The 27,594-nt window shown below is 40.8% G+C and overlaps 2 protein-coding genes across 5 annotated transcripts in view; one reads left to right on the top strand and one right to left on the bottom strand.

The window, feature by feature from the left end:
- AP1S2 (adaptor related protein complex 1 subunit sigma 2) overlaps positions 1 to 895 on the top strand; it is a 28,975-nt gene extending 28,080 nt beyond the window's left edge. For both annotated transcript variants that reach the window (XM_061364529.1, XM_061364530.1), the window contains one exon: positions 607 to 895. In XM_061364529.1, the coding sequence (XP_061220513.1) occupies positions 607 to 654 (48 nt within the window). In that variant the 3' untranslated portion in view covers positions 655 to 895. The remainder of the gene's footprint in view (positions 1 to 606) is intronic.
- A 4,077-nt stretch (positions 896 to 4,972) lies between these two features.
- On the bottom strand, positions 4,973 to 22,517 carry ZRSR2 (zinc finger CCCH-type, RNA binding motif and serine/arginine rich 2). Of its 3 annotated transcripts, none has more exons than XM_061364524.1 (11): positions 22,382 to 22,517; positions 20,476 to 20,555; positions 20,243 to 20,342; positions 19,842 to 19,950; positions 19,418 to 19,504; positions 16,867 to 16,905; positions 14,904 to 15,019; positions 11,943 to 12,156; positions 8,722 to 8,777; positions 8,437 to 8,546; positions 4,973 to 7,803 (listed from the first exon to the last, which is right to left on the bottom strand). In XM_061364524.1, the coding sequence occupies exons 1-11, from the start codon at positions 22,426 to 22,428 to the stop codon at positions 7,322 to 7,324; spliced, it is 1,440 nt and encodes a 479-aa protein (XP_061220508.1). In that variant the 5' UTR covers positions 22,429 to 22,517; the 3' UTR covers positions 4,973 to 7,321. The 3 variants fall into 3 exon arrangements, with proteins under 3 accessions (XP_061220508.1, XP_061220509.1, XP_061220510.1); XM_061364525.1 differs by lacking the exon at positions 22,382 to 22,517 and adding an exon at positions 22,121 to 22,308; XM_061364526.1 differs by lacking the exon at positions 16,867 to 16,905 and having other exon boundaries at positions 22,382 to 22,458.
- Positions 22,518 to 27,594: the final 5,077 nt, after the last annotated feature.

Below are 27,594 nucleotides of genomic sequence, written 5' to 3'. Positions count from 1 at the left end.
AACTTTATGCTTGGTGTGGAATAATACCATTCCAATCCTGGCAATTCCTCCACTTCTGCCAGGGTCAATTCTTGGACAAGTACCTTGTCCTGGTTTTATGTACTACATATAGGAACAGTTAAAAAAAAAATAAATCAAAAAATCTGATCTCCTATGAAAAGCTTAAGGGATACTGTGCCTTAGTTGCATCAGTCATTTCATTCATCCATTTATTCATTGTTCCCTAACAGATTTTTGAGATCCATGAAAAAATTCACCACAAAAATCAGTGACTCCATTGCAAGATGCTTCCCCATGTGTCCCCAGTTCATGTCTTTGTTACTGGGTTGTGATTTGTTCCCTACTGGTACATCTGAATTGCTTTAGTTTTATTGCACTTAAGGGCAATAAAATCTACCAGCGATTCCTATGAGCCCCGGCAATCTAATAATCAGTACTTTGAAAATTGAAGCTAATCCTGTGTTTGCAAACTGCAATACTTCTCTATTATCATGCCTTTCAGCTTTTCTTTAATTACGCATTTTTCATACTAACTCAACTCGTATATGGTACTATTAACAGAAGTGCAGGGTGCATTTACCACTGTCTCCTATTTTCCCTCCATAGGAAGCAGAGACCCCACGTAGTGTACTTGAAGAAATTGGATTGACATAAATCTTCACTTCAGCTGATGACATATTAATGTTTCATACTGTAAATGTTCACTGCCTTCATTGTAATGTTTAGCTAATGGTGTAAGATGCTGGTTGTCAGTATTACTGTATTGCTAAGCTGCTTCATTCGGGCCTAGAAGAAAAATACTCCTTTTTGAAAAGGGAACAAGAAATTAAAAGTCCAGAAATCATAAATGAAAGGGAATTACATTAAAATTGACTCAGTGTCTCATGTCACTGCATTTATAACAAAATTGCATTTGACTTCAGTAAGTGTACTGTTTTTTATAAGCAAACTTCAGGAAATAAGTGTATCATTGTGACATATCTAAATGAAAAGAAACTATGAAATGTTACAGTGTAGAAATTGTTTTTATGCAACCAAAGACTTCTGTTCATCTACATTTCAGTCACCAGTTGTGATAATTCTGCTTATTTCAGTTGATGCATAAAGATTGGAAATGCTGGTTTACTACTGAATTTGTCATTATACCAAAGAATCCTGTTAGGATCTGCATGTCTCACTGGTCAAAACTGTTAAGGTGATACAGCTTTTGCAAGAAAACTGCAAACTGATCAACTCACTAGACAGGAAATGTAGCTACTCTGAGCAAAACTGTGCACGTTTCTATGCTAAAAAAGGGAATGTGTGAATTTTTTTTTAAAGGAAATTTTTTAAACTTAAAAACCTAATATTAGCTTGCTCTACACATAAATGCTAAAAAGGAGGTAGGCTTTCTGACTGTATAGAGGTGCATAATGAAAATCAGGTACGTTTGAAGATGGGAAGAAGGAGCTTTACAAAAGTGACTTGTTTTCTTTCAAACTACAAATTAACTTGTATTTATTCATGGTTTATAGTTATGCTTTAATGGGTGTATAGGTACCTTAAGAAAATCCAAATCCCATAGTAAACATCAATGTCATTTTAACTGCTTTTCTTAACTTACACCTTTAACTGTGACACATCCCTTACAACAGTCCTGTGTGACATACAGTTGAACCAACTTGCTTTAAGAGCTTTTAAATATTGGATTTGTACAGTAGGTTTACTGCAACTTATGTCAAATGATAGCAAGTAATATTTTGACACTTGGAGCAGCCAAGCAGTAGTTATAAATGAAACCTGTTTCACTTGCTCGAGGGAATCAGATTCATGTATACTTTAGAGGTCATGTGTCATGCTTTGAACTAGCCAAATTCTGCTGTGCATCTGCATGGTCTCTGAGGAGGGGGAGCTGCTTCCCTCTCTTCCTCCCTCCCCAGTAACTTCACTCTAACAGTCAACATTTTGGCTTGTTTGCTTGAGTCAGTAGTGCCACATTTTCACAAACCTTAGCTTTGGTGCTGTTCCTGGAAGCAGTCATGCACTGCTAGTATAAGCATTTACATAGATAGCCATCTGGAGAGCCAGACTGGCAGCTTGATGCCATCTAGGTTAAATTTAACCCAGTAGGAATGGCTCAGTGTTGCCACAGGCGAGCCCCTAATACAGATCCCAGTATAAATAAATGCATGGGGCAGCAAAGGGCAGTGCCAGGGTGGAGCATGTGAACTCACAGTGGTAAAATCTGTCTCCTTCGGCCCTTTCTGTGATTCAAACATATGAATTGCTGGAGACTGTTTCTGTTCTAGGGCACACCAAGGCAGTGGTTTGCATTTCCCCAGTGCATGCCCTGCAGGGGTAGGCAAGGGGAAAGTGGTAGCAGAATGACCCATGTGTGAGCTTGAAGTGCTAAAATTACCTTAAATCAAATCTGAAGCAATTTTGTATGTATTAAAACATGTTTTTAACGTTTACACTGTCACTTGTATGTGCTTGGCTGGATTAAGCTTTGTTGTGGTTGTGACAAACTGTTTGACCTCTGTCTGTCATATTGGTTTAGTTGTAATAAATGTCCATTTTTACACCATTGCCATGTGTTTATATGTAATTAGTCCTGGTATTTGCAAAGAAGAGGCTACTCGGTGCTAGCTTAGAAAAAGGGAAATTTTATTACAGTGCTTAACCTGTTCTTGAGCACTTTATTAAAAAAATGTGAGAGTATACTGTGTCAAGATTAGTTATTTACATCTATTTAAAGTGTACAGAAAGCAGTAAATTGGCAAGTTTCTAGAAGGCTTACCACATTAAACATGGAATTTATTAAAGTGGATGGATGCGTAGTGCCATTTCATCTGCAAATTGAAGCAAACCACATTGAGAAAGGGTTCTGGATAAGACAGACTGAATATTCAGATCCTTACATGGAATTATGAGCAAGTCATTGCAACAGCCACAGTCCTGCTCTCGACCAAAATTCTCTCAGATCAGTCTGTTCTCCAGCTTTCTGAAAGAACTGAAGTGGTTGATGTTATCAGAAGCATGGGGAAAACTTCATAAACCACGACACCATCTTATGGCCTTTCTTTTGCATGAAATGTTTGTTTCTTAAATTCCATGTTTTACAGGGAATAGGTTGGGGGAAGCTCAAGCGTTAATTAGACTTTCTGGATTGTTTAGGCAAGTTGATTGTTGGCTTGAGTGTCTTAAACTTCACTGAATCTTAGTCTTTAACTGGAAGAGCCCTTCTTAAACATGTGCTGTTCCTTTGGGGTTAATGCCATGATGATGATGGTGGCTCTGTGTCTGCCTTTGGAATGGTACCATGCGTCATGGGTTGTGCTTGTACAGCTCACTTTGTAACCTGCCGCATTGTTTACCCAAGTGTAACCTTATCAGTGTTACATATATTTTTTAACCAGAGGCAGGTACTGAATTCAGCTAATTCAACAGTGCTGAACAGAAAGATATGTGGAATAATAGGCATTTCTTTTAATTATAACTTTTGCAGTGAAAGCAAAATCAGCTGCGCCCTTTAGATGATGTAAGAAAGTAAATGAAACCTTTAAATTATTAAGTACCACAGACTTTTAATGTTTTGTAAGTGCTGACCCATGACAAGAAGCAACAGCACCTTGAAGTAGGCTCTTGTGTTTCTTTTGGGAAGAAAAGAAAAGCAATGTCACTCATGAACTTTAGGGCAATTTCTGATATGCCCAATAGAGTAATGCAAAGCTGAATCCAAGAAAGACATACTGTCATTAAAGGGTGTAAAGCTGTGAAGTTACTTGGGTTGCATTCCAGGCCTCCTGCCCTACAAGCCAGGGAAGGGGACAGAGCAGAAAGGCCCTTTCAGGTGCTGGTGTCCCACTCTGTGAGCAATGGAAGGCTTTGCATCCATCCGCCACTCCTCACCCTGCTGGTGGTTAAGCTGCTCTGGGCAGGCAGAACTTGGGGCAGGCTGCTGCAGAGGGGAACAAGCCTTGCTCCCTGCTGCCTGAGTGCTGCTGGGCAACACTATTGCCTGTGTCCACAGGAGTTCCCACCATGCAGCCTTTATTCCCCTTCTGCCACTGGGAAATGCACGCTTCCTGCCTGGTGATCTCCCTTGCTGCCTTGACAACTTCTTCCCACTCAGCACCTGCTTTGCTCATCACCCTAACCCACCTCAGCCAGCCTTTCAGAATTCACAACTGAAAAAAAGAGCTTTGAAAGCCACTGCTTTTAAGCAGCCACAGAAACATAGAATTCTAGAATGGTTAAGGGGCCTTAAATATCATTCAGCTCCAACCCCCTGCCATGGGCAGGGACACCTTCTACTAGACCACGTTAAAGCCACATCCAGCCTGGCCTTGAACACTGCCAGGGATGGGGCAGCCACAGCTTCTCTGGGCAACCTTTGACAGAGCCTCACCACCCTCGTCCTTCAAACCAAACCAAACCAAACCTTGGCCAATATGTATTCAGTTTCTAAGGTCCTTTTATGTGGAATAATGCAGAATAACAGGCAGTGAAAACAAGTTATTCCTTGCAAATTTAAACCCTTTCTGTGTTCTTCTTGGGTTTCTCCCCTTTGGAAAAAGAATTAAGCTAACATTTAAAAACTTCTAGTCTTTTTGTCTCTTCAGAATAAAACGCTCACTCAGGTAATAAGGAAACACAAAACCATGCATGTAACACTAAAGATTATGAAGTAGGGAAACAATATTGAAATATATGGAAGTCAGAAAACTGGGTGAATCCCAGGTTTCATGCTAACAAATGCAAAGTAAACGTCAGTTTTACAGCACTCAGTTTCTGTGTAATAAACAGATAGCGTGTAGAAGAGAATGATAATTACAGCTACCAGTCCTACACTGCACAGGTACAGCCAGTACATTTGGGTCCAGGCCTCAAGAAAAAAAAGCTGAAGCTTCAGCCATTATAGTAGCAGAAATAAAGTATATTTAATTTTTTACATGCACCTCTGAGCAAGTCTTTTTTTTTTTTTTTTCCATTTATTATAGGAACTTATTTTTTTAAAAAATACAGCAGCTCAGGTTCCCAAATCCCATTACAAAACCATGGGGACACAAAGCCTAATTACCTGTGGAATTCTCACATGGGCATTAGCTGGCACCCAGTTTCTAATCCTGCAGAAGCCTGCTTTGCTGGTCACGGGTTCCCACCACCCATTCCACTACTGCCCTTTGAGCTCAGCAATTGATTTCACTCGTATAATGCTCAGCTATGGCCTGCCACCTGACACAGGATGTACAGTGCACTACAGATGGCAGGAGTCAGTCTTAACCAGCAGGCTGGTGCAGCAGCAGCTGTGGGAAGCCAGCAGCACCGTCCAAAGGGAGGTGTTACTGGCCTGCCAGTTTAATCCTGTTCCAGGGTGCTGAACTGGCATTTGCCACATTCTGCATCAGTGACCCAACTAGACAAGTGAGCATCTATGAAAAAATAGAAACCTTGGGGAAAATCTGCCTGTAAGGTCTAGTCACAAAAAAGTACAGCACAAGAAACCAGTGGTCACAAATTTCCCAAATGTAATTTAAAACTTAGTGCTGTCTATCCTTTGAAATATGCCTTTAAAACAAAGTTATTTCAAAAGTTATGCTATTAAGTTACAAGTCCTACACCTGTTAATAACTAAAACATTTAATCAAATTAACTAAGCTACAATTCTGCCTACAGCTATGACAATATATAGTGAAAGTAGTTTCTGAACTGAACATCAATATATAGCAATTCTGTTGTATTACTCCATATTGGACAACAATTACACATGAAAGAAGGAAAATGTATATTCAGCATGCTAGGTGCAGTATGCATTTAGAAAAGCAAAAATATATATATATTATATCCAGAAGCAATGTTCATTCACTCTCAACTATCCTCGGGGAAAAACGGTTCTTGTGAGGAATGCTGTCGTAAAGTTTGGATATCCAGATTTTCTGTGGGACTTTATTACTTTGTAGGAATTGTTAATGAATACCAATTTGGGATCACTGCATTTCTACTTCAGGTTTCCGACTTCAGTGGTCAGAACTGTACTCTAATAGCGGAAGCCCAAGTTCTTTGGAGAGGCTGAAGAGAAGGAAGTGCCTCTGCAGACCCTTCAGGGCACCTTCAGTATCACAGTCTGCTCTCTCTAAGCACCTAAAGACACTTACGTACCCAAGTTAAATACCTTAAGTTAAACAGTGAAGTACAGTCCAGCTAACAGCACAAATCTCCCATTTAAAAGGGAAGAAATATTTGTAAGGATTTATCTAATTGCAGGTACTTTGCTAATAAAGCTGTCACTTAAAAAAGGTTGTGTCCCGATAACTTCACTTTCATGTACCCTACTCTCCACCTTGACCATAGGAAAACTAGGCAGTAGGGTGCCTTAAACCATTTGTAAGATAAGCCTAAAAAGTCAGCTCTTCCTCTCCCAAAAACCTGAAGTATTGTTTCACTTATAAACCCTGCAGTTTCTTTAGCCACTCTGCCAGCATCCTGAGCCTTCAAAAGTACATACATGCATCTTTGGTTACCAGATGTGCACTTTTCCACCGCTCCTTCACAGGTCAGGCAGGTTGTTTTAAACTACAAATGGCATGCAACCAAGAGCTAGGACAGTATTTTCTATCCCCACTCGAGGATTACAACCTCATGGTCTCCACTCATACTTGGGGATTAAGATACTGAATAAATCGATTGTTTTTCTGTGTACTTCCTACTTGGTTTTAGTCTACTGCAATCCCTACAGGCACTTAACTCAGCAGCTCTGTCAGGGGAGAGAGAAAAATCCAACACAAGTGACCAGAAAGCTCCTCCTGGGAAAGTACTGTACAAACAGCAATGTATTTTAGATCCCTTTTCTCCAACTCTTAACAGGATTATATTTACTTTGTCTTGAAAGAGATTTCCCATGAACAGATGGAAAATATAAATGGCAGTCTTCTACAGAGGCTTCAGGCTGCAATATGCTGCGGTGTGAATTTACAGCACGCTGGCTGTTCTGTACTACTAACTCCTTACAGGGACAGCAAACATTTAACACAGACGTAACACAGAAATAAGCATATACCAAATAAGCTTTACTTCTCTCTCTGTGTGTACTCCGTATGCATCCGGGTGTTGCAGCAGTTCAGGACAGAGTAGCTAGAGTACTTGACATTCGCACCTTATATAGGACTTAAAACTTTTAATTTTCTGAAGCTTAGCACACAATGAATTAGGTTCCTTTATTAGGAAGAAACATTTATTGTGCAAAAACACTTTATTTGAAACTCAAATATCTGGTGCCCTATTGGAAAGATTGCTTTGTCAGCTCTAGGTTTGATCAATTAGCAATTTCTAAAAGTGATTCTCACTTTGTTTTGGGAGTTTCACTATTCTTTCCTCTGCTGCTTGATCTCTTTTTACCCCTGCTCCTGGATCGAGAGGAACTCCGGCTTCTGCTCCTGCTGCGTGTTCGACTATGACTTCTGCTGCGACTGCGGCCTCTCCTCTTTCTGCCCCGGCTGTGAGATCTCCTCCGTTCTCGGCTTCTTGACCTTCCTGATCGGCGCCTTCTCTTGTTTTTGCGGCGGTTCTTTTTTCTCTCAGATTCTCCATTTCTCCGGTAAGAATGATCTGGGCTGGGGCTGCCCCTTCTCCTGGAGCGGCTGTAATAGTCATCACGGTGGCTTGTCCTTTTTCTCCTTTCAGAGTTTTTAGACAACTGATTAGTCCGTTCAGGAGAAATACGTATGTCTCTATTGGCCTCCCAGAACTCATTGTTTGGATTTTTGAATACATGAAGAAAATTGCAGTGTTTCCCTCTCGGACACTTCTGCCTTTCAAATAAGCCTGCAACAGATTAGGGTTTGCTTTTTTTTTTATGAACCAGACCTGTTAAATCCCTTTCTTCATTATGTGCCTACCAGAAAGAAACTTAATAAACTGCATTTCACATCTTCAAACAGAAAAACATGTATCTGACCTCCCGTCAATGTAATTCACACAAGATTAATTTTCAATATGTACTTTCCTTGGAATTGACTTTCTAACAGTTATGAAGGTTTTAGCTTAAAACAATCTTCATAAATACTTTTACCACCTTAATCTAAGAATGTAAATATAGGTAAGTCGAATGTGATAGTTAGTGCTAAGAACTGATGGTTCAGAAACTGCTGTTGCTTTTTAAAAAGATAAATTGGTACTTCCAGTAGTTTCACTTTAAGATTATTATTTCTAAAGCATAGATCCAAACCTTCTTTTCCAGGCCAAGGTACATCCACTAGAACAATTCAGACACACATGTGACATGGCAGGAATATTCCCTTTCCTTCCTAGATCTGCATTCAAGCAAATCAGCATGTTTGTCTTCCAAACAGAAATGAGCTACAACATTAGGCATATCTGAAAGCTACAGGCTAATTCCCTCTTTTTCACTTCCAGAAGTACACTTTCAGTAACACACATTCTCAGTTTGTGACTCACCACATATAGCAGTTTTCCACCTTGTCACAGGACAAAATTCACAATGAAGCTGTCGGCCTGCATACCATCGTCCACTGAAGAGAGCAAGAGCTGCCTGACAGTCCTTCTCCCTTTGATAAGTAAAAATGACAAATCACGTTCTCATCCTACAATCACTTCAGATATTATTTAACAATTTTAGGCTCCCATTACAGTATGAGAATGAATCAACTGGATTATACAGACAGTGTTTTTACTGAACTTTGGAGTTTAGTTGTAAAACTATATAAGACTGTGAGTACTTACGACTGATACTGGACATATACATTTCCTCGAAGATGAGGCTCATAGTTGCAACTGACCTAAGAGGATGGAAACATAAAGTTGGCACAACTCAAGGTTTATGCTATACAGTAGCTCACACATGCTAAGATCCTGCTATTCCAATTTATCACAGCTCATCAATGTGAACTTATTAAGTGATTCTTCTGAGAACTTAGTTTTAGCCAAAAAAAAAAAAAACAACAACAAAAAAAATCCCAAACAAAACACTCGACAAAACAAACAAAAAAACACCCTTCTGACTTTCATTTGATGGTTTCCAGCATTATGCTTTTATTAACTCTGGGACCTCTGCTTCACTTAGTCTGCACGACAGCCTGTACTCATTGTCTTGCACTTGTCTGGACCACCTCTACTCTGCAACAGCCAAATCCTGCTCTGAAAATGATTAGTAGTATCCCCATGTGGAAACATAGGATTCATTACAGTAAGAGAATCTTTAGAGCCATTTACCTTCACAGCATCCTCATGAGATGAGTTAGAAAAGCTGAAGTCACTAGCTTTCATCACTGAACAGTTCTGAAACGCCTTTTTTCATAATGATTTAGAATTCAAAGTATATCTAAAGATCTCAAAAATACATTATTCAACTTCCCAAAAGCTTGTTGCTAGTTACAAAAGATTCTGAGGTGGGATGGCCCAAGCAGGCAAGAAGCCAGTTCTCCAGGGCAGAAGAGTGTACCCAGCTTCTTTTGACTTGAGGCCTCTTCTGTTATCAGCACCTAATGAGGCAAGTGGCTCCTTTCATCAGTGAACCCTGACCGGCCCTCAGAGAACACCTCTCTCTGAACTGGATTAGGCAAGGGCTTCAGACACAACCACAAGCAGTTGAATAATAGTAAAGAACAAGCAGTCAAACGCTGAGATAAACAATGTCAAACCCTTGACACGCTTGTGAGGTGGGCTGATGCCAACCTCATGAAGTTTAACCATGCCAAGTGCAAGGTCCTACAGCTGGGTCGGAGCAATCCCAGGCACAGCTACAGGCTGGGCAGAGAAGAGATTCAGAGCAGCCCTGCGGAGAAGGACTTGGAGGTGTTGGTCAATGAGAAAATGAACATGAGCCGGCTTCAGTGTGCTCTTGCAGCCCAGAAAGCCAACCGTATCCTGGGCTGCATCAAAAGGAGCGTGACTAGCAGGTCGAAGGAGGTGACCCTGCCCCTTTATTCTGCTCTCTTGAGACCTCACTTGGAGTTTTGTTTGCAGTTCTGGTGTCCTCAACATAAAAAGGACATGGAACTGTTGGAACATGTCCAGAGGAGGGCCACAAGGATGATCAGGGGACTGGAGCACCTCCCATATGAAGACAGGTTGAGAAAGTTGGGGCTGTTCATCCTGGAGAAGGCTGCGTGGAGACCTCATAGCAGCCTTCCAGTATCTGAAGGGGGCCTATAGGGATGCTGGGGATGGACTCTTCAAGAGGGACAGTAGGTGATAGGACAAGGGGTAATGGGTTAAAACTTAAACAGGGGAAGTTTAGATTGGATATAAGGAAGAAATTCTTTCCTGTTAGGGTGGTGAGGCACTGGAACAGGTTGACCAGGAAGATTGTGAATGCTCCATCCCTGGCAGTGTTCAAGGCCAGGTTGGACAAGGCCTTGGGTGATACGGTTTAGAGCAAGGTGTCCCTGCCCATGGCAGGGGGGTTGGAATTTGATGATCTTAAGGTCCTTTCTAACCCTAACTATTCTATGATTCTAAAACCAAGAATGGTTTTGCCATAGACATTTTTTGGGTGGGAAAAGAAGTGTGTTTTGTCTGATCTGCCAGATTCTGAAGTAGCTTCCCAGAAAGAGCAGCAAGAATAAAACCTTAGGCCACGTTGGAAATGGAAGTCAGCTGTAAGAGAGGGGTATGCATTATCTGATTCCAAAATGATAGCAGAGATTCAGCTCACAGTTAAGACCCCTGCAGCCAAAATGCAATTTGAGTATCTCTAATAAATGAAAACACCCATGAGAATCACATCAGAGTTGCACAATTGCTTCAGAAGCTGAGAAATGCCATGCTAAAAGCTCTTACCCCATTATTAGTCACAGGGACCCAAGAAGGTGCAACTCTGCATGTTTACATATAACAGTGATACAAAGTCAAGGATCTGAGTTAGATGGCGAGACAGCATTTCCACCCACACTTCATCGGGAATCTATATCCCATCTTCTAGGTTGGAACACAGCAGCTCTGTCAGGGGAGTCCATGAGTCAAAATGTGGAGAGGATGCTCCTCCAAACCAGTGAAGGTTTTTTTACCTACAAAGCTTATTATACAGCTATTGAAAATTCACTTTTTCTACTTTCATCTTTCTTGAAATGCTAATGCAATCTCAGTCCTGAGGCAGCTGTCAGTAGATGGAAACGAAAGGAGTAAAGGCACTGCCTGCCTCCTGGTGACTGCAGGAAAACACTCAGGAATGGCAAGCAGGAAAGGATGCTGCACTAGACTTCACCGCAAGGCAATTTCACTATCCAAGTTGTGTATTTTGAGGCAACATGGGACTGTAAACGCACATCAGTCATCTCTGGGGTATCCATATACAGGTCCCTCTTTTTCCCCCATTAAGAAATCATAAATGGGGAAAATTCAGTACAGAATGTTCAGCAAACCAAGCACATAAACTAAGGATAGATGACAAATCTCAACACCGTTTACATTACTTACCTTTTTATAATTCCTTCTAACAAAACGTCTACTACTGTTGCAATTCATTGTAATCTGATTTTATTTTATCCAACAAGCTCTAAAATTACACTGTGTTTATAGTCCAAATACATTTTATATCCCCACTATTTTAATTCCTTAGGCACAAATACAATAGCTCAGGCATACTGTCTAACAGTCTTAGTGGACCCTCTGGGGCTTATCAAGGGTTAAGTAAAGCAGGGACTGTGAGGTAAGTGGACTGTTGAGCAGTATGAGTAACTTGTGATATAAAAGCACAAGCTTTTGTAACAGTCAAGGGAACAGGAGAGAAGATTTACCCGGAGTAAGACGATGCTCTATAACAGCATTGACAAGTTTACAAGTGACATGAGAGATGTACAGTTTGCTGTAAGGAAACTGTATGGTTCTCTTGTGTGCATGGGATTTAGCTAAGGCATGCTGGAAACAATTCCTGTTAAGGCTAGTAAAACAACTCAGGTGGTATATGTTAGATATTTAACAAGCTGTTACATTCAGATGCATACCTTGAACTGCACAACCTTCCCCACGTTCTGAAACTCAGGGAGCACGTCCTCGTAGAACTCCAGGAACTGCTGGTAAGTCTCCTCGTCACTATATTCGAGACTTGCATCTGTGTCATAGTCATCTCTCCGGCACTGCTCCATGCCAAAAGTAATGAACATCCCTCGAACGAGTAGCGTCTTACTAGATGTTGGATAGTTATGCTTGCGAGAACACCTGGACATTTGTAGTGAAGAAAGGAAAGGGAAAAGATCATCACCTTGAGCCAAAGATGCATCTATTCAAACTTCAAACGCTTCCCATTTCAAGTTACACATATTACAACATAAAATCAGTTAGCGAAAGATTAACATACTTCAATTATTAAAACAATTATTTCAGAAGTGAGTTTACATATAACCTTAGGGCTGCCATGCATAAATACATTCCTACTTAAAAAAGCACATCTGCAAAAGCTATAGGTACTAGTAACACAGTAAGAGCTGAAGTTCTTTTAAGCTACTAGGTTTAAACAATGTTCCCCACGTCTGAAGGGCTTTATAAAAAGACTACTGACAATCTTTTAAGACATTTGAAAGCAACTTTATTTTGCAAGTGGAACAACTTTTACTGAAGTTTTTCTTATCATACAGAGGTAGGGAGAAGAATTGAGGGAAGGAAGGCACATTTAGACCTGAAATTGGATGAGTACAAGATTGGTGGTTTTCCACTTCTAAAAAATAAATAAATAAATAAAAGAAATTCTTCTAATAAGTCTTACCTTAAACTGCATCTTCCTGGCAGCCGTAAAAGTATTAGACCTCCCTCATCATCCATCATGTTCAGGCTACCTCCCTCACATGCTAAAACACAGTTCTGCTCTACAAACCTTTAACACAGATGTTAGCCATCATGTTTATTTCACTGTGCTTTATGATCTCCATTTCAAACACTGCCCTGAGCAACTGGGTCATGCACTCCCCAACACATTTCTCCTTTTCAAGACATGATCAGAAAAAGTCAGACTAGTCTACTCTCTTTATCTAGCACTTGCACAGACAAATTGGAGGAGGTGAGGTCTCAAAATGGGCAACTGCAAACTAGACTTCGGAAGTTTCCTTCTGCATTCAGTCAGTCAGAAATTGACTGTCACTTTGTGGTTGACGCTTCTGACTTAAAAAAACTACAGACAAAACCAAAACTCCAAACCCAAAACTAAACCCAGAGACAACTCATTTGTTCTATTTGAATAGAATCATAGAAGTTCGTAGAATAATAGCAGCTCAAAATATTATACCCAACTAATACTGTCTGTACACAAAATGAATATATTTGACAGAACACAGCCTCGAGGAAAATGAATTACCCAAAATCCAGTATTACTACAAAGTATTAGGGTCTGAATTACTAGGGAAATTAATAATGGTGAACTCAGCCAGTTTTTACCTTCTTCAAGACAAAGTGAGCTTTGACAAGATTCAGCAATTATTTTATTGATAACACTGGCTCTCAATTTTTCACCACTGAGGTGCATTTCAGCTTCCAACCCATTCTTCTAGTCCTTATCTTAGCTGTACCTTGGTCCTTCAACTTATTGACAACACCAGAGGTTAAAATGACCAGAATATGGAGGAAGCAGGTATGTCAGGGGGAGGAAGGAAGATGGGAGAGGTAGCTGATGTCAGTAACAACAAGTGAGACAAGAAAGGTGGAATATGATATTTCTCAGTATTTACCAAGGCTCTTCACAGTAAAACTGATTTTTATGCAATCCATCATTAATCCAAGGAGGTTACCTCCATTAAATATCACTGAAACACAAATACTATAAAAAATACAAAGAACTAAACATCTGAAGAGCAAAAATGCTGCCTGCAGTGAAACAGCTGGCCAAAGTTTTATTTAGGAATTCTGACACATATTTCAGAGTAAAGATACATAAGAACATGGAGCTATTGGAGCAAGTGCAGAGGAGGGTCGCAAGAATGATTGGGTGCTTGAGCACCTCCCATATGAAGACAGGCCCAAGAAATTTGGGGCTGTTCCACCTAGAGAAGAGAAGGCTGCGTGGAGACCTCATCGCAGCCTTCCAGTATCTGATGGGGGCCTACAAGGATGCTGGGGATGGACTCTTCATTAGGGACTGTAGTGACAGGAGAAGGGGTAATGGGTTCAAACTTGAACAGGGGAAGATGAGGTTGGATACAAGGAAGAAGTTCTTAGCTGTGAGGGTGGTGAGGCACTGGAATGTGTTGCCCAAGGAAGTTGTGAATGCTCCATCCCTGGGCATAGATCAAGGCCAGGTTGGACGCAGCCTTGGGTGACATAGTTTAGTGCAAAGTGTCCCTGCCCATATCGGGGGTTGGAACGAGATGATCTTAAGGGTCCTTTCCAACCCTAACTATTCTGTGATTCTGTGTAGACTTGAAGCTGCCACAGAGTTGCATTACCACATAATTATCCACAATATACACCACACTGAAACAAATTACTTCTAGGACAGAGAAGGCTACAATAGCTGGACAGTGATATAAATTAGTAAAATAGCCTTATTAGTTTATGCTGACAATTCATATAATAAGTATCGAAGTCTTTCTCTGCTGAGTTATAGGTCCTCCATAATACACACAAAAAAACAGGGATTTTTAGCCAGATGACATACCAAGCCTGTATTAATAACAGAAATCAAACATATTCTGTTTGAATATATCTGTGCATGCATCAGAGCAAAGGAAAAGTCAGTCTGACCAATGTAACCAGGATGCAACACCAGTAATTTGCCTTAACAATAAACAGTTCAATTCCAGCTAGGGAACACTTTTGCTTTCAGTGTCTGGTTCCATCATCAATAACATAACCACATTCAAATAAATTAAAAGTAATTTGCATAGCAATTTTTCTTCAGTTTGCATATGACCTAATCAAGTTGCTTCCCTTTCATCTCTCCAAAACACTCCTTTGCTGGTAAATATTCAATTAATTACCTGTCTCCAAATCGGCAGGAACCTGTTTTAATGTAGAATGGGCAATTTGCTCTATCCTTCTCTGTTCCTATATTCTCTGGGGGTTCTGGGTTATGCCAGGTCACACCATTCTCCAGCTGTGGGGAAAAAAAACAACAAACCAAACATTAAAATACACAGAAGTTAAAAAAGAATAAAGAAATGCAATGTCAAAATAAACTCACTATCACCAATTAAATACATATGCAGTTATGAGTGCTGTGTTACTACAAGGCAAGCTGAACTTACTTTAAGCACTATGTTACAAAGCTGCCCAGTGGCTTGGGTCTCTGTTGATGGACACCTCTTTCTTGATACTTGCTCAGTTTTAAGAACAAGTCTTTTCTTTTGTTTTTTTAACAACAACAACAGACAAAAGAAATCACTAAACTGGATGCTTTCTTCTGTTAAATGAAAAGCTTCTTAATATTTTATAACGAAAAAAGAGTTGCAATGTATTTGCTCCTTGAGCAGCAATTTCATTTGTTTTCCACAAGAATTACAAATATTGGACAGTTTTTTTCCATTCAGCTTAGCCAGTTACCTACTTCAGTCCAGGACCTGCTGAGCAGCCCTTTATACACCTGGCAGATAGAAAGCTAGGACTATTTACTCATTTGTCTCTGCAACAGCTCAGAGCTCAGTAAGGTTACCATCATAATTGTTTTTGTGCAGCTAGAAAAGGTTAAAATACTAGTAACATGCCAAAGGCCAAAATAAAAAATAATAAAAATTCAGTTGGCACTGGAAGTAAAAGCCTCTGTACTATAATCTCAGGCCATTAAAATTTCTGTAATTCAAAATGGGATTATCAAGTTGCAAGCTGTCACTGACAACAAAAAGCACATTTTGAAAAGGGAATTTTCGTTTTGTTAACCAAAAGATTTGTACAGCTGACTCACCTAAGTTCTCATTTTAAATCAACCAAAAACTGTTTACTTACAAGCAGCATTTGACCCTGCTACTAGTTCTGTTCATGACTCTCAGACACAATTTTCTTGTAACTTAACAGCACCATTGCTTCAACAGCACGTAACTGATCCCTGCGCTGATACTATAATGAAGTGTCTAACATAGCACATTTCTGCCTATTCCTTTGCAGAAATGGCTGCTAATACATCTTGAGCTCTGGGCAGATAGCTCAGAGCATTTTTCCACACATATTATGAAACAGTTATATTCCCTACCTAAATAACAGTTTAAACATAATTTGGAACTTAATTCAACTCCAATGTAGCTACAGCAATCAACATTCAGTGGGTTAACTAGATTAAAACTTAATTTTCAGATTCACGCAGTGGTTTAAGCAGAGCAAGGATCTTCATGAGTTTATCACAGGACAGGAATACAAAGCCAAATTATTCTGTAAGGCAGTGGGAGGATTGAATTAATCCTCCCCAAGATTCAAATGAAAACCACACGCTGCCAGCTTGAGATCCATGCTTTTCCAGGCACCCAAGCAGTTAGCTTCTCCCTCCCCCACCTTTCATTTTTCCCATTACAGATCCCTGGCCTCCTCTACTACAGAATACTTCTATTTAGAGCCTGCCATCTGCTTAAAAAGACAAGTTTGTCTTGCCACCCAGAAGGACTGACAGATTTATTGAGAATTCTGATCCACATATAAACCATCACACGCAGTGTTTTGCTTTTTGCTTTTTTTTTTTTTTTTTGAACAGCACATAGCAGTTATTTCCAGATTTATTTTGATTCAGATCTGAAGAGGAATAAGCATGCACAAGTGCACTGCCACCAACCAGCCAGAAATATGCTTAATTATGTTCCACCCAGTAAATAATTGTTTACAGCTCATGCAAGCCACTACATATTAAATTTATTCAGGCCATTAGGTTCTTGAGAGCAGATGGATAACATGCTAGAAGGGAAACACTGGGTGGCAATTAAATTACTTTTCAGTTCTTTTTGAGGAAGTCTCTGAGCATACCTGGCTTTCAGCTTGGTCCAGCATCCTCTGCACAGCTGCCTATAAATGGTGCAAACACAGGACTAGTGAAAACCCTGAAGACACACAAAACATCTGGTTTCTTTAGTTAAGAACCTAATTTACAATACTCAGTGATTATACATAATAAAAGTTTGATGGGGTTTGCTTTAAAAATGGAAGGTTTACTTTTGCTCTGTAGCAATTCAAGTACGACAAAGCTATTAAAGGATACATCAGACAACACCCTTGTGTAGATGATTTTCTGATCTAAATGCTAGACAACTTTAAAAGTTTCATTTTCTTTTTTAAAACTATCATTGAGCTACTGAAAAATGTATCTCCTGCTCTAGTACTCAGTCTGGTTACAGACAGGTTCATCATCATTTAGCTGCCTTAAGCTTTTCAACTTGGAACATTCTATGTAACACAGAAAAACACACTGCTTAGTGAGCTTCTGTTAAAGCAAAATATTTAACTGTTAAGAAACTTTAATATATCATAAGTTAACTGTATCTAGCCTTTGAAATACCAGAAAACAATGAGGTTATTTTTCCCCTTTCTTTTTCTAAGTTGGCTGAGCAAAACAATAGTCACCCTCCGAAACTGGCTGGAAATGTGTTCTAAGAAATTATGCTAGGATGTTCCAAGAAATAAAAGAAAAAAAAACATTTAAATATAACGAATATAAGAAAACTTTGTTCTCACTTGGAAGAGAATTAATTAATTAAAAAGAGCAAATTAAAAAAAAAAAAAGGCAATCCAACACAAGGATCCAGACAGCATTATCAAGTGTGTCAGATACTATTCATCTTAATAGGGAAAAATAAAACAAACCAAATCAAACATCATAAAAAAAACCCAACCCAAAATACACACCAAAAAAAAAAAAAATCAAAAAAATAATAATCAAAAAATAATAATCAAAACCCCACCAAATCAGAAAATCTATTTTCTCACCTTAGGGAGGGAATTTTATTTTATTTTATTTTTCAAATCATTAACTCAGAATTTGAATAAACTGCTGTTTAAAGAGACAGGCAAAATCAGCTATCAACTTTCTGCTGCTGAAATGAGTGGCTCCACTCACAGCTGGGTACGGCTTCCCTCTGGGCGACTATCATTGCCTTCTATGAGCCAATTCAACCCACTAAGCCAGTAAAATAGTAACCCAGAAAAAAACACAACAACCAACCAAACCCCAAAACCCTCCCAGCCAACAAAAACCCAAACCAAACAAACCAGCCAACAACCAAACCAAGAAGAAAGCACCTTCCATCTAGCTCAGGGAAGTAAATGAGTTCACTGTGGGCTTGGGCAAAGCCAGACACAAGGAGACAGGAATAAAATCGAGCTGTTACTAGTGAAGCAGTTGAACCTGCGGTTCAACTCTCTTGAAACTATATCTCAACCTTAAATAAAGGACATAACCATTATTTTCCTATTCTACAAAGAAAGAAATAGGACACTTCACACAAGAGGAAGTAAGACAGGAAATACAACAACTGCTGGTCTTTTTCATTGCTCATGCAAGTGTTATGTAAGTAGTGACAAAACCAACTACTGCATGCAGGAGCCAGTCCTGTTCGCTTATGTCTCTTCTCCTGCTGTGGCTATGAGACACAGTAGCACGACACCTCCCAGTGAAATGACAGGAATCTTTTGTGATTGTTGAGAAGCTAACATGACCGATCCTAGAAAGCTGCAATCACCCTTTCTTGCTGATAGGCCAGTCCTCACGTTGGAATTCTCTACAGGACATCTTACATCCAGGCCATTCAACTTCTAAAACTTAAGAAGAATGTATTGTTAACAGAAAAGTTATCATTGCCTTGTGTCTTCAGTACCATTTTTTATTCCACTCAAAGAGCTCTGAAAAAAGATACGTTCTGTTGGATGAGTCGGGTAAAGAAGAGCTGTATCTTTTAAGAACTGTGTTAAGGAACAGCAGCAATGTAATTCCATAATCCATATCCTCATACGGCATTTTCTTCAACACTGGCTGTATTCAACTGGGACATTTTAAGGAAGAAGTTCTTTACTGTGAGGGTGGTGAGGCACTGGAAAATGTTGCCCAGAGAAATTGTGGCTGCCCCTTCCCTGGAAGTGTTCAAGGCCAAGGCTGGACAGTCCTTTGAGCAACCTGGTCTAGTGGAACGTGTCCCTGCCCATGGCAGGGGATTGGAACTGGATGAGCTTTAATGTCCCTTCCAATCCAAAACATTCTGTGATTCTATTAAGTAAGAATTATCTTTAATGCGTGATGCAAAAAGTGTACATCAGAACCTGAATTCACAGTGTGCTTTTGTATTTAATAGATACAGAAATTGCATACTACGAAAACCTAGTTGCTTCTAGGTGTATGGATTCACTGTATCCTCTTTAAAAGTGAGTAACAGTTTCAGGAATATAGACAGAACCAAGAGAAATAGTATTCTAACACATTTATACAATGGCTAATTAGAATGAAATCCCTCTTCCAACAAGGAGGCTGCTGTATCTGATAATGTAAGAAGATATGTAACACGTTTATCCTCCCACTGCCAGGAATCACCTCTCTCTCTTTCTTCTCCTGCTGCTTCTGCTGTGCCACTTCTTTCTCTTTTCTTTGCTGCTCTTCCCACTCTTCTTTTATCTTCCTCTTTATGATTAAAAAAATAAAAAAAAAAATTATTGAAGGAAACTAATGCTTTATAATCAGTCAAATTCAAAACAATCATGTTGTAATACAACTCCCTGACCATTAAGTTTTCATCCAGTCATAAGCAACTAAATCTCCAGAGAACAAAATAAAAAAATTTTAAAGAGTGGTTTTTTTTCCTGCTTTAATTTTGCTCTTCTAGAGTGGAAAAAAAAGAGCTTACTCTTTCAAACATACCGACATCAAGAAAACTGAGTCCACTACAGAACAGTAAAAGGTACTACACTAAATCTACCTTGCTGCCAGACACAACTGTAATACGTGATTTATACGTCACCTCTTCTTCTTCTTGACGTTTTCTTGCAGCCTCTTCTTTTTCTTTCTTAAGCTTGAACTCTTCTTGGGCCTTTTCTTCTCTCAGCAACCACTGCTCATGTAGCTTTTGTCTACCAAGGAAACAGTAACACTTAGACAAAATTTAATGACTACCCACAAGTGATGGAATTCTCATGCATACAATTCAAATGTATTAGTTGAGGAATAACTACGGGTCATCCAATCTTCATTAAAAGAGAAAATTCCACAGGAATCATTCAGACTTTAGAGAAAAAACTGTATTGCTGAAAATAGACAAAATGGATTCAGTTTTACAGACTATATTTAAACTTTTCAAAGTATCAAAGTGTAATTGACTACAAATGCATTTACTGCGTATATGGCATTTTCTAGATTTTTCACCTTTCTGCCTCAAGTTTCTTTTCTTCTTCTTCTTCTTCCTCCTCTTCTTCCACTTCCTCTTCTTCCTCCTCTGACACTGATTCATCTTTTTCTGTAGTTTCTGAGAAAACCCACAAAACAATGCATCTAAATAACTGGACGCTGTACTCAGCAAAGATACACAAAATTATATCCTTTAAAAAAAACAAAAATCACAACCTACTCATTCCACTGACAATACAAACCACACTTACCAGAGTCTCTTAGTTTGGCAAGTGCCTGACGCTTTTTTTTTCGTTTTTCTTTCTTTAGAATAGCTCTGTATTTTTGATGGCTGAGGATAAGAGAGTATTAATTACATTAAAACAGCCAAGCAAAGGGTTTTTACTTCATACATGCACTCAATTTACATCAGCAGTCCAAAACCCCACAAACCACAAAATTAACAGCTATTCATATGAAACAGTAACTCTACAGGGAGATCTGACATGATAATGAATCTGTAGCCCTGCTGTCAGAGCTACATGCAGACAGCAGCAGCAATCACATTTGGACACAACACAGAGGGTCTCAACCTTCCAGAGCTGTGCAGTATTCACATTATTGACAACTCCATGAAATCTCCCTTAGTTCCTGAAACTTGGATACTAGGTAAGATTAGGGAGAAAAATTTGCAGCTCTCCTATCCTACAATTTTGGCACACCTTTCATTTCATTCTAGTCTTCCTCTCTTACATAGGGTATGAAATTTTAAGTCCCTTCCCATCTCCTTTGATAGTCTCTACAGGCAGCAGCCTTAATGTACCTGTAAGAAAAGCACACTTCACCACCACTGCACAGGTGTCTACTCTTCTGCTACTGAAGCTTGGCCAGATTTATCCTTCCTTGTCTGAAAGCTCAGCAAGGCTGCCTAGAAACAACACCATACTTTTGTTACAGTCATAAAAGCCTTAAGTATCTGAAAGCCTTTTCGTATCAACCCCTTTTCTATCATATTTCATTCTAACTTTATTCTTTCTAGCCACTTCATAATGGAAAAATAGGAGGGAAGGGTATCTTCAGCCCTTGTCATTCTGCCATGCAGAATATTCAAATAGGAGATCAAAATCTTCAGGTTTTGAAGTATGTAATTCTAAAAGATTCCATAGGTGTAAATCAGACAGCCAAAACCTCACCTGCATCTCTAACCCTTCTGTTCAGGCTTACTCACAACCTCACCGTTTGCATGCCATCATGGTAGCTATTCCAGCAACAGAACACTTGCCCTCAAAGAGCAATGCCTGACCATATGCAATGCCCACATCTGAGCCTCCTGCATTTATCAGTTAAGCAAGCCTAGTGAGTCCTCCTTTAATGCCACCTGCTTGAAGCCAATCTCATGCACTCAGCAGATGCCTCAGGCCGGCAAATGAGAATACCTCCTTCCCAGTCCCCAGACTTCCTTAACTGCTCGTGAAGCCTAAGAAACAGAGCCAGCAACTCTCCTCACTCCCAGCCCACAGCAGCACACGAGGAGGCGGGCAAACAGCTTAAGCTCAAGGAGCAGCGACTTGGCTCGCTTGCCCCTCCAGCCACACAGCACTGGCGATGAAGACCACTCCAGCAAGCGCGGAGGGAAGGCGCTTGCGAAGACAGGGAGCGGGGATCCCAACATCCGCGGAGGGAGCCGGATTTTCCGGCTGTCTCCCCGCGCGGCGGCCTTCGCCTAGCCTCTCACCGTCCCGTGGCCGCCTCTTCCCCTGGGTGTGGAGGGCTGACCTCCGCCCCGGCTCCCCTCTTGGCAGCGCCGATCGTCCCACGGCACTGTGCCCTCCCCCACCCCCATCCCGCTTCGGGCCCCTCCTGCGAGAGCTCCCCACAGCCCCGCTGGCCATCCCGAGCGCCAGGCCGCGCTCCAACCTCCACCCCCCCCGGGCGCCGATTGCACACATCCCGCTCATCTCCCGTGCCCGGCGGCGGTCCGTCAGCCATGGCCGCTGTCGCACGTCAGCTGCGCCACTCCCAGGCCCGTCCGCGAGGCGGCCTCAGCCGTGGCCGCCGTACGGCCGGGGTGGTGTCAGCCAGGGCTGGGCCACGACCCTCCTCTGGGATCCCCAGGCACTTCCCCTTTCCCCCAGAGGCGGCGGGGAGGCCCAATACCGGTACCAGCCTCGGCCTCACCTCAACTTCCCCAGAGGGGACTCGGGCAGCAACATGGGCGCCGCCATCTTGCGTTACCAGGGGATGTCACGTGATCCATCGACGGAAGGGCGCAAAATCCCTTCCGGCAGCCCGAACGGGGAGCGTTGGCAGCGGCAGGTCCGGGTGGGAGGTGCGAGCACGCATGCGCACTGTGCTGCCGGGGGACAGGACCGATCGAAGCCGCCTGGCGGGGGGCGGTGCGGTCTGTGGACGAGCTCCGGGCACCGGAGGCGGAGGGACCGGGCAAGGGTGTCTGCTGTCCTTCGCAGTTGTGGCCGGGTCGCTGAGGAGGGTGCTAGGAGGCACAGGAGTTGATGGCCTGCAGCCGTGGTTTTCTAGCCGCCCTTCATCCGTGTGAAGCTGCAGCTCCAGTGAGCTGGGTAGTGAATGCAGGGGGAAGAGGACAAGGTTTGGATGACTGGCGGCTACAGCTGTTCTTAGCGTGTTTGTGCATTATCAAAGTTGCCTCTCTAAAATTTGGAAAACGAGGCCAGAGCTGTTTATGGAATCACAGTAAAATAGAAATGGGTTGGAAGTGTCCTTAAAGATCATCTCGTGCCAACCCCCCTGTCATGGGCAGGGACACCTTCCACTGGACCTCGTTGCTCAAAGCCACATCCAGCCTGGCCTTGAACACTGCCAGGGATGGGGCAGCCACAACTTCTCTGGGTAACCTGTGCCACTGTCTCACCAGTGTCGTCGTGAAGAATTTCTTCCTGATGTCTAATGTAAATGTACTCTTGTCAGGTTAAAGCCATTTACCTTGTCCCGTCACTATGTGCCCTTGTAAAAAGTCCCTCTCCAGATTTCTTGTAGGCCCCTTTAGATACTGGAAGGCTACTCCAAGGTATGTTCTGAGCCTTTTCTTCTCCAGGCTGAACAACTCTCTCAGCCTGCCTCCAGGATGGGTGCTCTAGCCCTCTGATCATCTTCATGGCCTCCTCTGGACTCACTCCAGCAGGTTCTCCTTGTAATTCACATCTCTTGCTCTTGTATTCACATCTGAGAAGATAAAGTTACTCCTCCAGCCAAGAACTAGGATTCAGTAAACGTGTGGAAAAGTAGCATTTTAAATTCCAGTTTACTAAATTGTCTTTAAAGACCAGAATTAACTTAGTCTACTGAATCTTTCATAGTGGTTAGCTTCCCAGCCTTACTGAGGAAAGCAGTGCACTTGGTGCACTGTGCAGCAGCTACCCTGTGCTTTTTTCGGCACGTTGCAGCCTGTGCTACATCAGTACTCCCCAGCTGAAGTGACTAGCTGCTGACAGCTTGTCCTCTCTTGCGTTGTGTTGGTTACCTCATGACATATGTTTGGAAACATGAGGTGTGCAGTGCTTGCCAAAAGGCAAGCTTCTAATTTGTCTCTTGGCTGCTATGAACATGAGTGATGGATAGCTGTCCTGGCCTACAGCCTATGAAACTGCTGAGGAAAGTCACAGCTCCAGTATAGCAGGGGAACATCAGGCTGCTATATGGATGAATTTACCTGATGCTGCTGATATATTCCTATAATTGTCTCTGAGACATGCTACCTGTCTTGATTATAAATGTATTTCATGGCAGGAAATGAATTACAATGCAAATAAAGTCGTGGATATGATGGGTCGAAATATGCAAGTTGTCAGTAATCAATTCCTCAGTGACACGCGTTATAGATTGCAGTCTTCAGAGGCAGTGAATTTTTAGGTTTTGCTTGGGCACGTTTTGCATAGCCATTAATAATGTACATTGTTGATTAAGATCTAAATTATTGTCAGAAACCACAGTGTAGGAACTTGTGTATCCTAGAGGATAAATAGTCTGAGCTGCAGGCAGAGAAGCATACCAGAGCAGGCTTTGTCAAAACTGGATTAATTGACTGTGCTGTTTGTTAACATCATAATGAGCATCATCTTATTTATGCCGAAGCTCAGTGAAGTTACTCAAAGCAAACATGTGACTGCTGTAGTCAGCAGTTATGTTTGCTGTTTGACCAGTGAATATTCAGACCGTGACCTCTCTTCTATTACCTAACAATATTTTAGATTGTGGATTGTCTTTTAAAATGGAGGATTTGACATTTTTATTACTTTTACTGTTTGTTTGTGCAGAGCATACATGTAAAACCACACGATTTTCTGCGTCATAGATACAGAAGATGGCAGTATTGTGCACTTTACAACTGATGAACTATTGACACCCATGAAAGTTTTGAAAAAACACAATGAAATGTGTTTCATAAATCTTATTTCATTAAGTAATTACAACTGTAACATTTCACCTTCCTTTCAACACAGTAAGTGCCGTAACAGTAACCTTCCTTTATCTATAAGTCAAGCCTGACTTTCATTGGTATGCTATATTTCATTCTGCCATTTTCCTGATACACTTTAGGAAAGAACCATCTTGAGCTTATATATTTCAGCAGTGAAAAGGAGGATCTCTTGTAAGAAAACACAAAATACATCAACTATTACAGATACTCATAATGGTTCTGGAAAAATGCCTCTCTGAAACAGGAATACAGTAATTATGTTTTTCTCCATATTGTTTATTCTTATTAATTTATACACATAATAGCAGCTTGATATTCAAGTGCAGGCACAGAATTCCATATAATTTAATTGATAAGGTGTCAGAAAGAAACAAAAAATGGCCATTCACATACCGAAAGTAGTGTAGCATTCTGGTTGGTAACTGTTAGCCCTTACATGGGGATTATAGACCACAGACAAGACAGGCCTTTTCAAGCATAGCTTATTTCTGTGGAAACCTACACGAAGTTTGTGGAACTCCCTCTTCTACATTTCCTAAAGAAAAATAAATACACCTGTATGGTATGGTACTATATGAACCCCATCATGGGAAGGTCAATACTGGGTGCACTGATGGTAATTCACAGAACAGGGCAGAAAAGAGAAACTTTTCTCCTACAACTTGAAGTTACATATCATACTGCATTATAAGTCTCTGGGTGTATTCTAAGACCTGTGCACAGAATTCTGCATGCAGCAGACCCACTCTGGGCAAGAGTACAGGTACTCCATTTAGCACACATTTGCACTTCATTTCCTTGTGCTTCTGGTTTCCATTTCTGTCATATTTTCTTCCATTGTGGACTGACATAAGCAGATAAGAACTGTTCACTCTCTTCGTTGTCTGCCCAAGCCCTGTGTTGAAAAAAGGAAGGTAATTTTTATAAGCATACAGGTTACCTAAAAGTTGCCTTCATCATGATAATTTTGGCCATACACTCCAATAGGAGAGTGGTCCTCATGGAACCTTACTGCTTTTATTTTCCTTCCTGAAGAAAATTGACATAAGAGAGCATGATACAAATGGCAATAAATCACTGGCACTGATTTGGTTGACTAAAAAAAAAAAAATCTTGACTAGGAGACATTCAGGAAGTGTGGGTTTGAGATGGGAAATAGTTTTTGTTGACACTTCAGGGGTGTGGATGGTACTATAAATTTAACAGTGAAATGATGGAAGCAGCATCATCCTATGCCACACTCTCTGCAGCCCATTGTGGGCAATCCTTGGTGTTTTCCAATGCAGAGTGCACATTTTAAAGCAGTATGTGTGAAATCTGGAGGGCACATCCTTCCCCTGCCTGCTGCCCAGTGGCTACGCTACTGTCTCAGATTTCTTATATATTGTCTGATCTGTGAGCATTGATAAAAACTCCGTAACGGTGTAAGTCGCTTTTGCATTATTACAGTGATGACAGTGGTGGCGGTCAGCATTCAGTACCATGTTTCCCGAAAAGTTGCTGGAAAACCTCCCATTTAATGAGACTTAGACTGGACCTGGTCTCTTGGATGATACTGTCATTCACATAGATCCTAATCTCAGTTTCTGAAGTCAGCAAAAGGTGTGCAGTGTTTGTTTCTATTTCAGCTGGGGAATTGCAAAGCACTGTGTACAATTAGATCTGCAATTCTCCAGGTACATTTCCATGAGTGACTAATGCTGACAGTAGCACATTGACTCTTTCCTCATGAGAGTTGAACACAGCTATTTAAGACTAAAGATTAACTTTGTCAGAGTTTAAAACTGTTAATTTGTCAAATTTGAAAACTGAGGTTAAGTTTGGCCATAGCTGTTAATTAACTTATATGATAGGTCTCAATATTTTACTTTCCTGGGATTTTCCATTTCAAAGCCTTTCAAAGAAGCAGAAAAGTACCTTGCTAATCATGTCGATAAGACTGAAGGTGTTTGTTTGTTTTACCAAGTCATATGCTTTCTTGAAATTTCAGTCCTCTCTTGATTTGTTTGGGAGTCCAAATTACAGTATACTGTTAAGTACATGCATACATGTAATACATGAACTTCTGGAAGTCGCAAACACTGAAAAAAACATCGGTATACTGGTATTTTCAACAACTCATTTAGTACAGGAAGAGAAATAGTTCCTTGCACTAGATCAGTGATATTTCTGGGATGTTGATTGTGCATGAGATTCTGCATGGCTATCACCTGTAGCTCAACAGTAGTCAGGAAAAACAAAGTTACTATAGAAGAGGAATTATCTAAAAATCTAACACCTCACAGAGTAAAAGAGTTAAAGCCATACCTTGCATAGATGCATGTAGATTGTCATTTGTTAAAGCAGACGGATGCCTGACTGATTAATTAGTGGCAAATAAATGCAGAGATGCTTCAACAGTGCTACTTATCTGTCTAAAATGGGAGCTAAAATGAGTAAAAAACCCATGCATGTAGATTTATTACCGAGATATGAAGTGACGGGATGTCTGTCTTTTTAGATTATGCTGAATAATCTAAAATACCATGCATGTAGATTTATTACCAAGATAGGAAGTGACAGGATGTTTGTCTTTTTACATTATGCTGATAATCTAAAATGCCGTTTGTAACCTGAAAGATTAAGATTTTTAAGACAGTATTTAAAAATGCCATTAATTTGAAGAAAAGTCATCTTTCTGCTAACATCTCTCTCGTCTAGCTTGTCTTCCTAGCTTGTTTAAAAAACATGCTGGCTTTGGAAAAAGATAAGTAGATGTGTAGCGATCGGTTGCTTACATGCAGTGCTCTGTGCATATACAACTGGCTAAGCACATGGGCTGTCAGGTGGATGGGTTTGGCCTGGATCCAAACTGCCATACGCATAAATAACTGTGCAATGCTCTCCCTGTGAGCTCTGAGCTGGGGTTTTTATCACACTGCTGCTTCTCCTGGCC

Source organism: Neopsephotus bourkii, unplaced genomic scaffold (assembly GCF_033783945.1).
Source record: "Neopsephotus bourkii isolate Nb327-2 ecotype Australia unplaced genomic scaffold, CSIRO-AGI_Nbou_v1 NB_1234, whole genome shotgun sequence".
In the NCBI taxonomy this organism is placed as follows: Eukaryota; Metazoa; Chordata; class Aves; order Psittaciformes; family Psittacidae; genus Neopsephotus; species Neopsephotus bourkii.
Note: the sequence above shows the minus strand (reverse complement) of the source record. Positions and strands in the feature narration are given on the sequence as shown.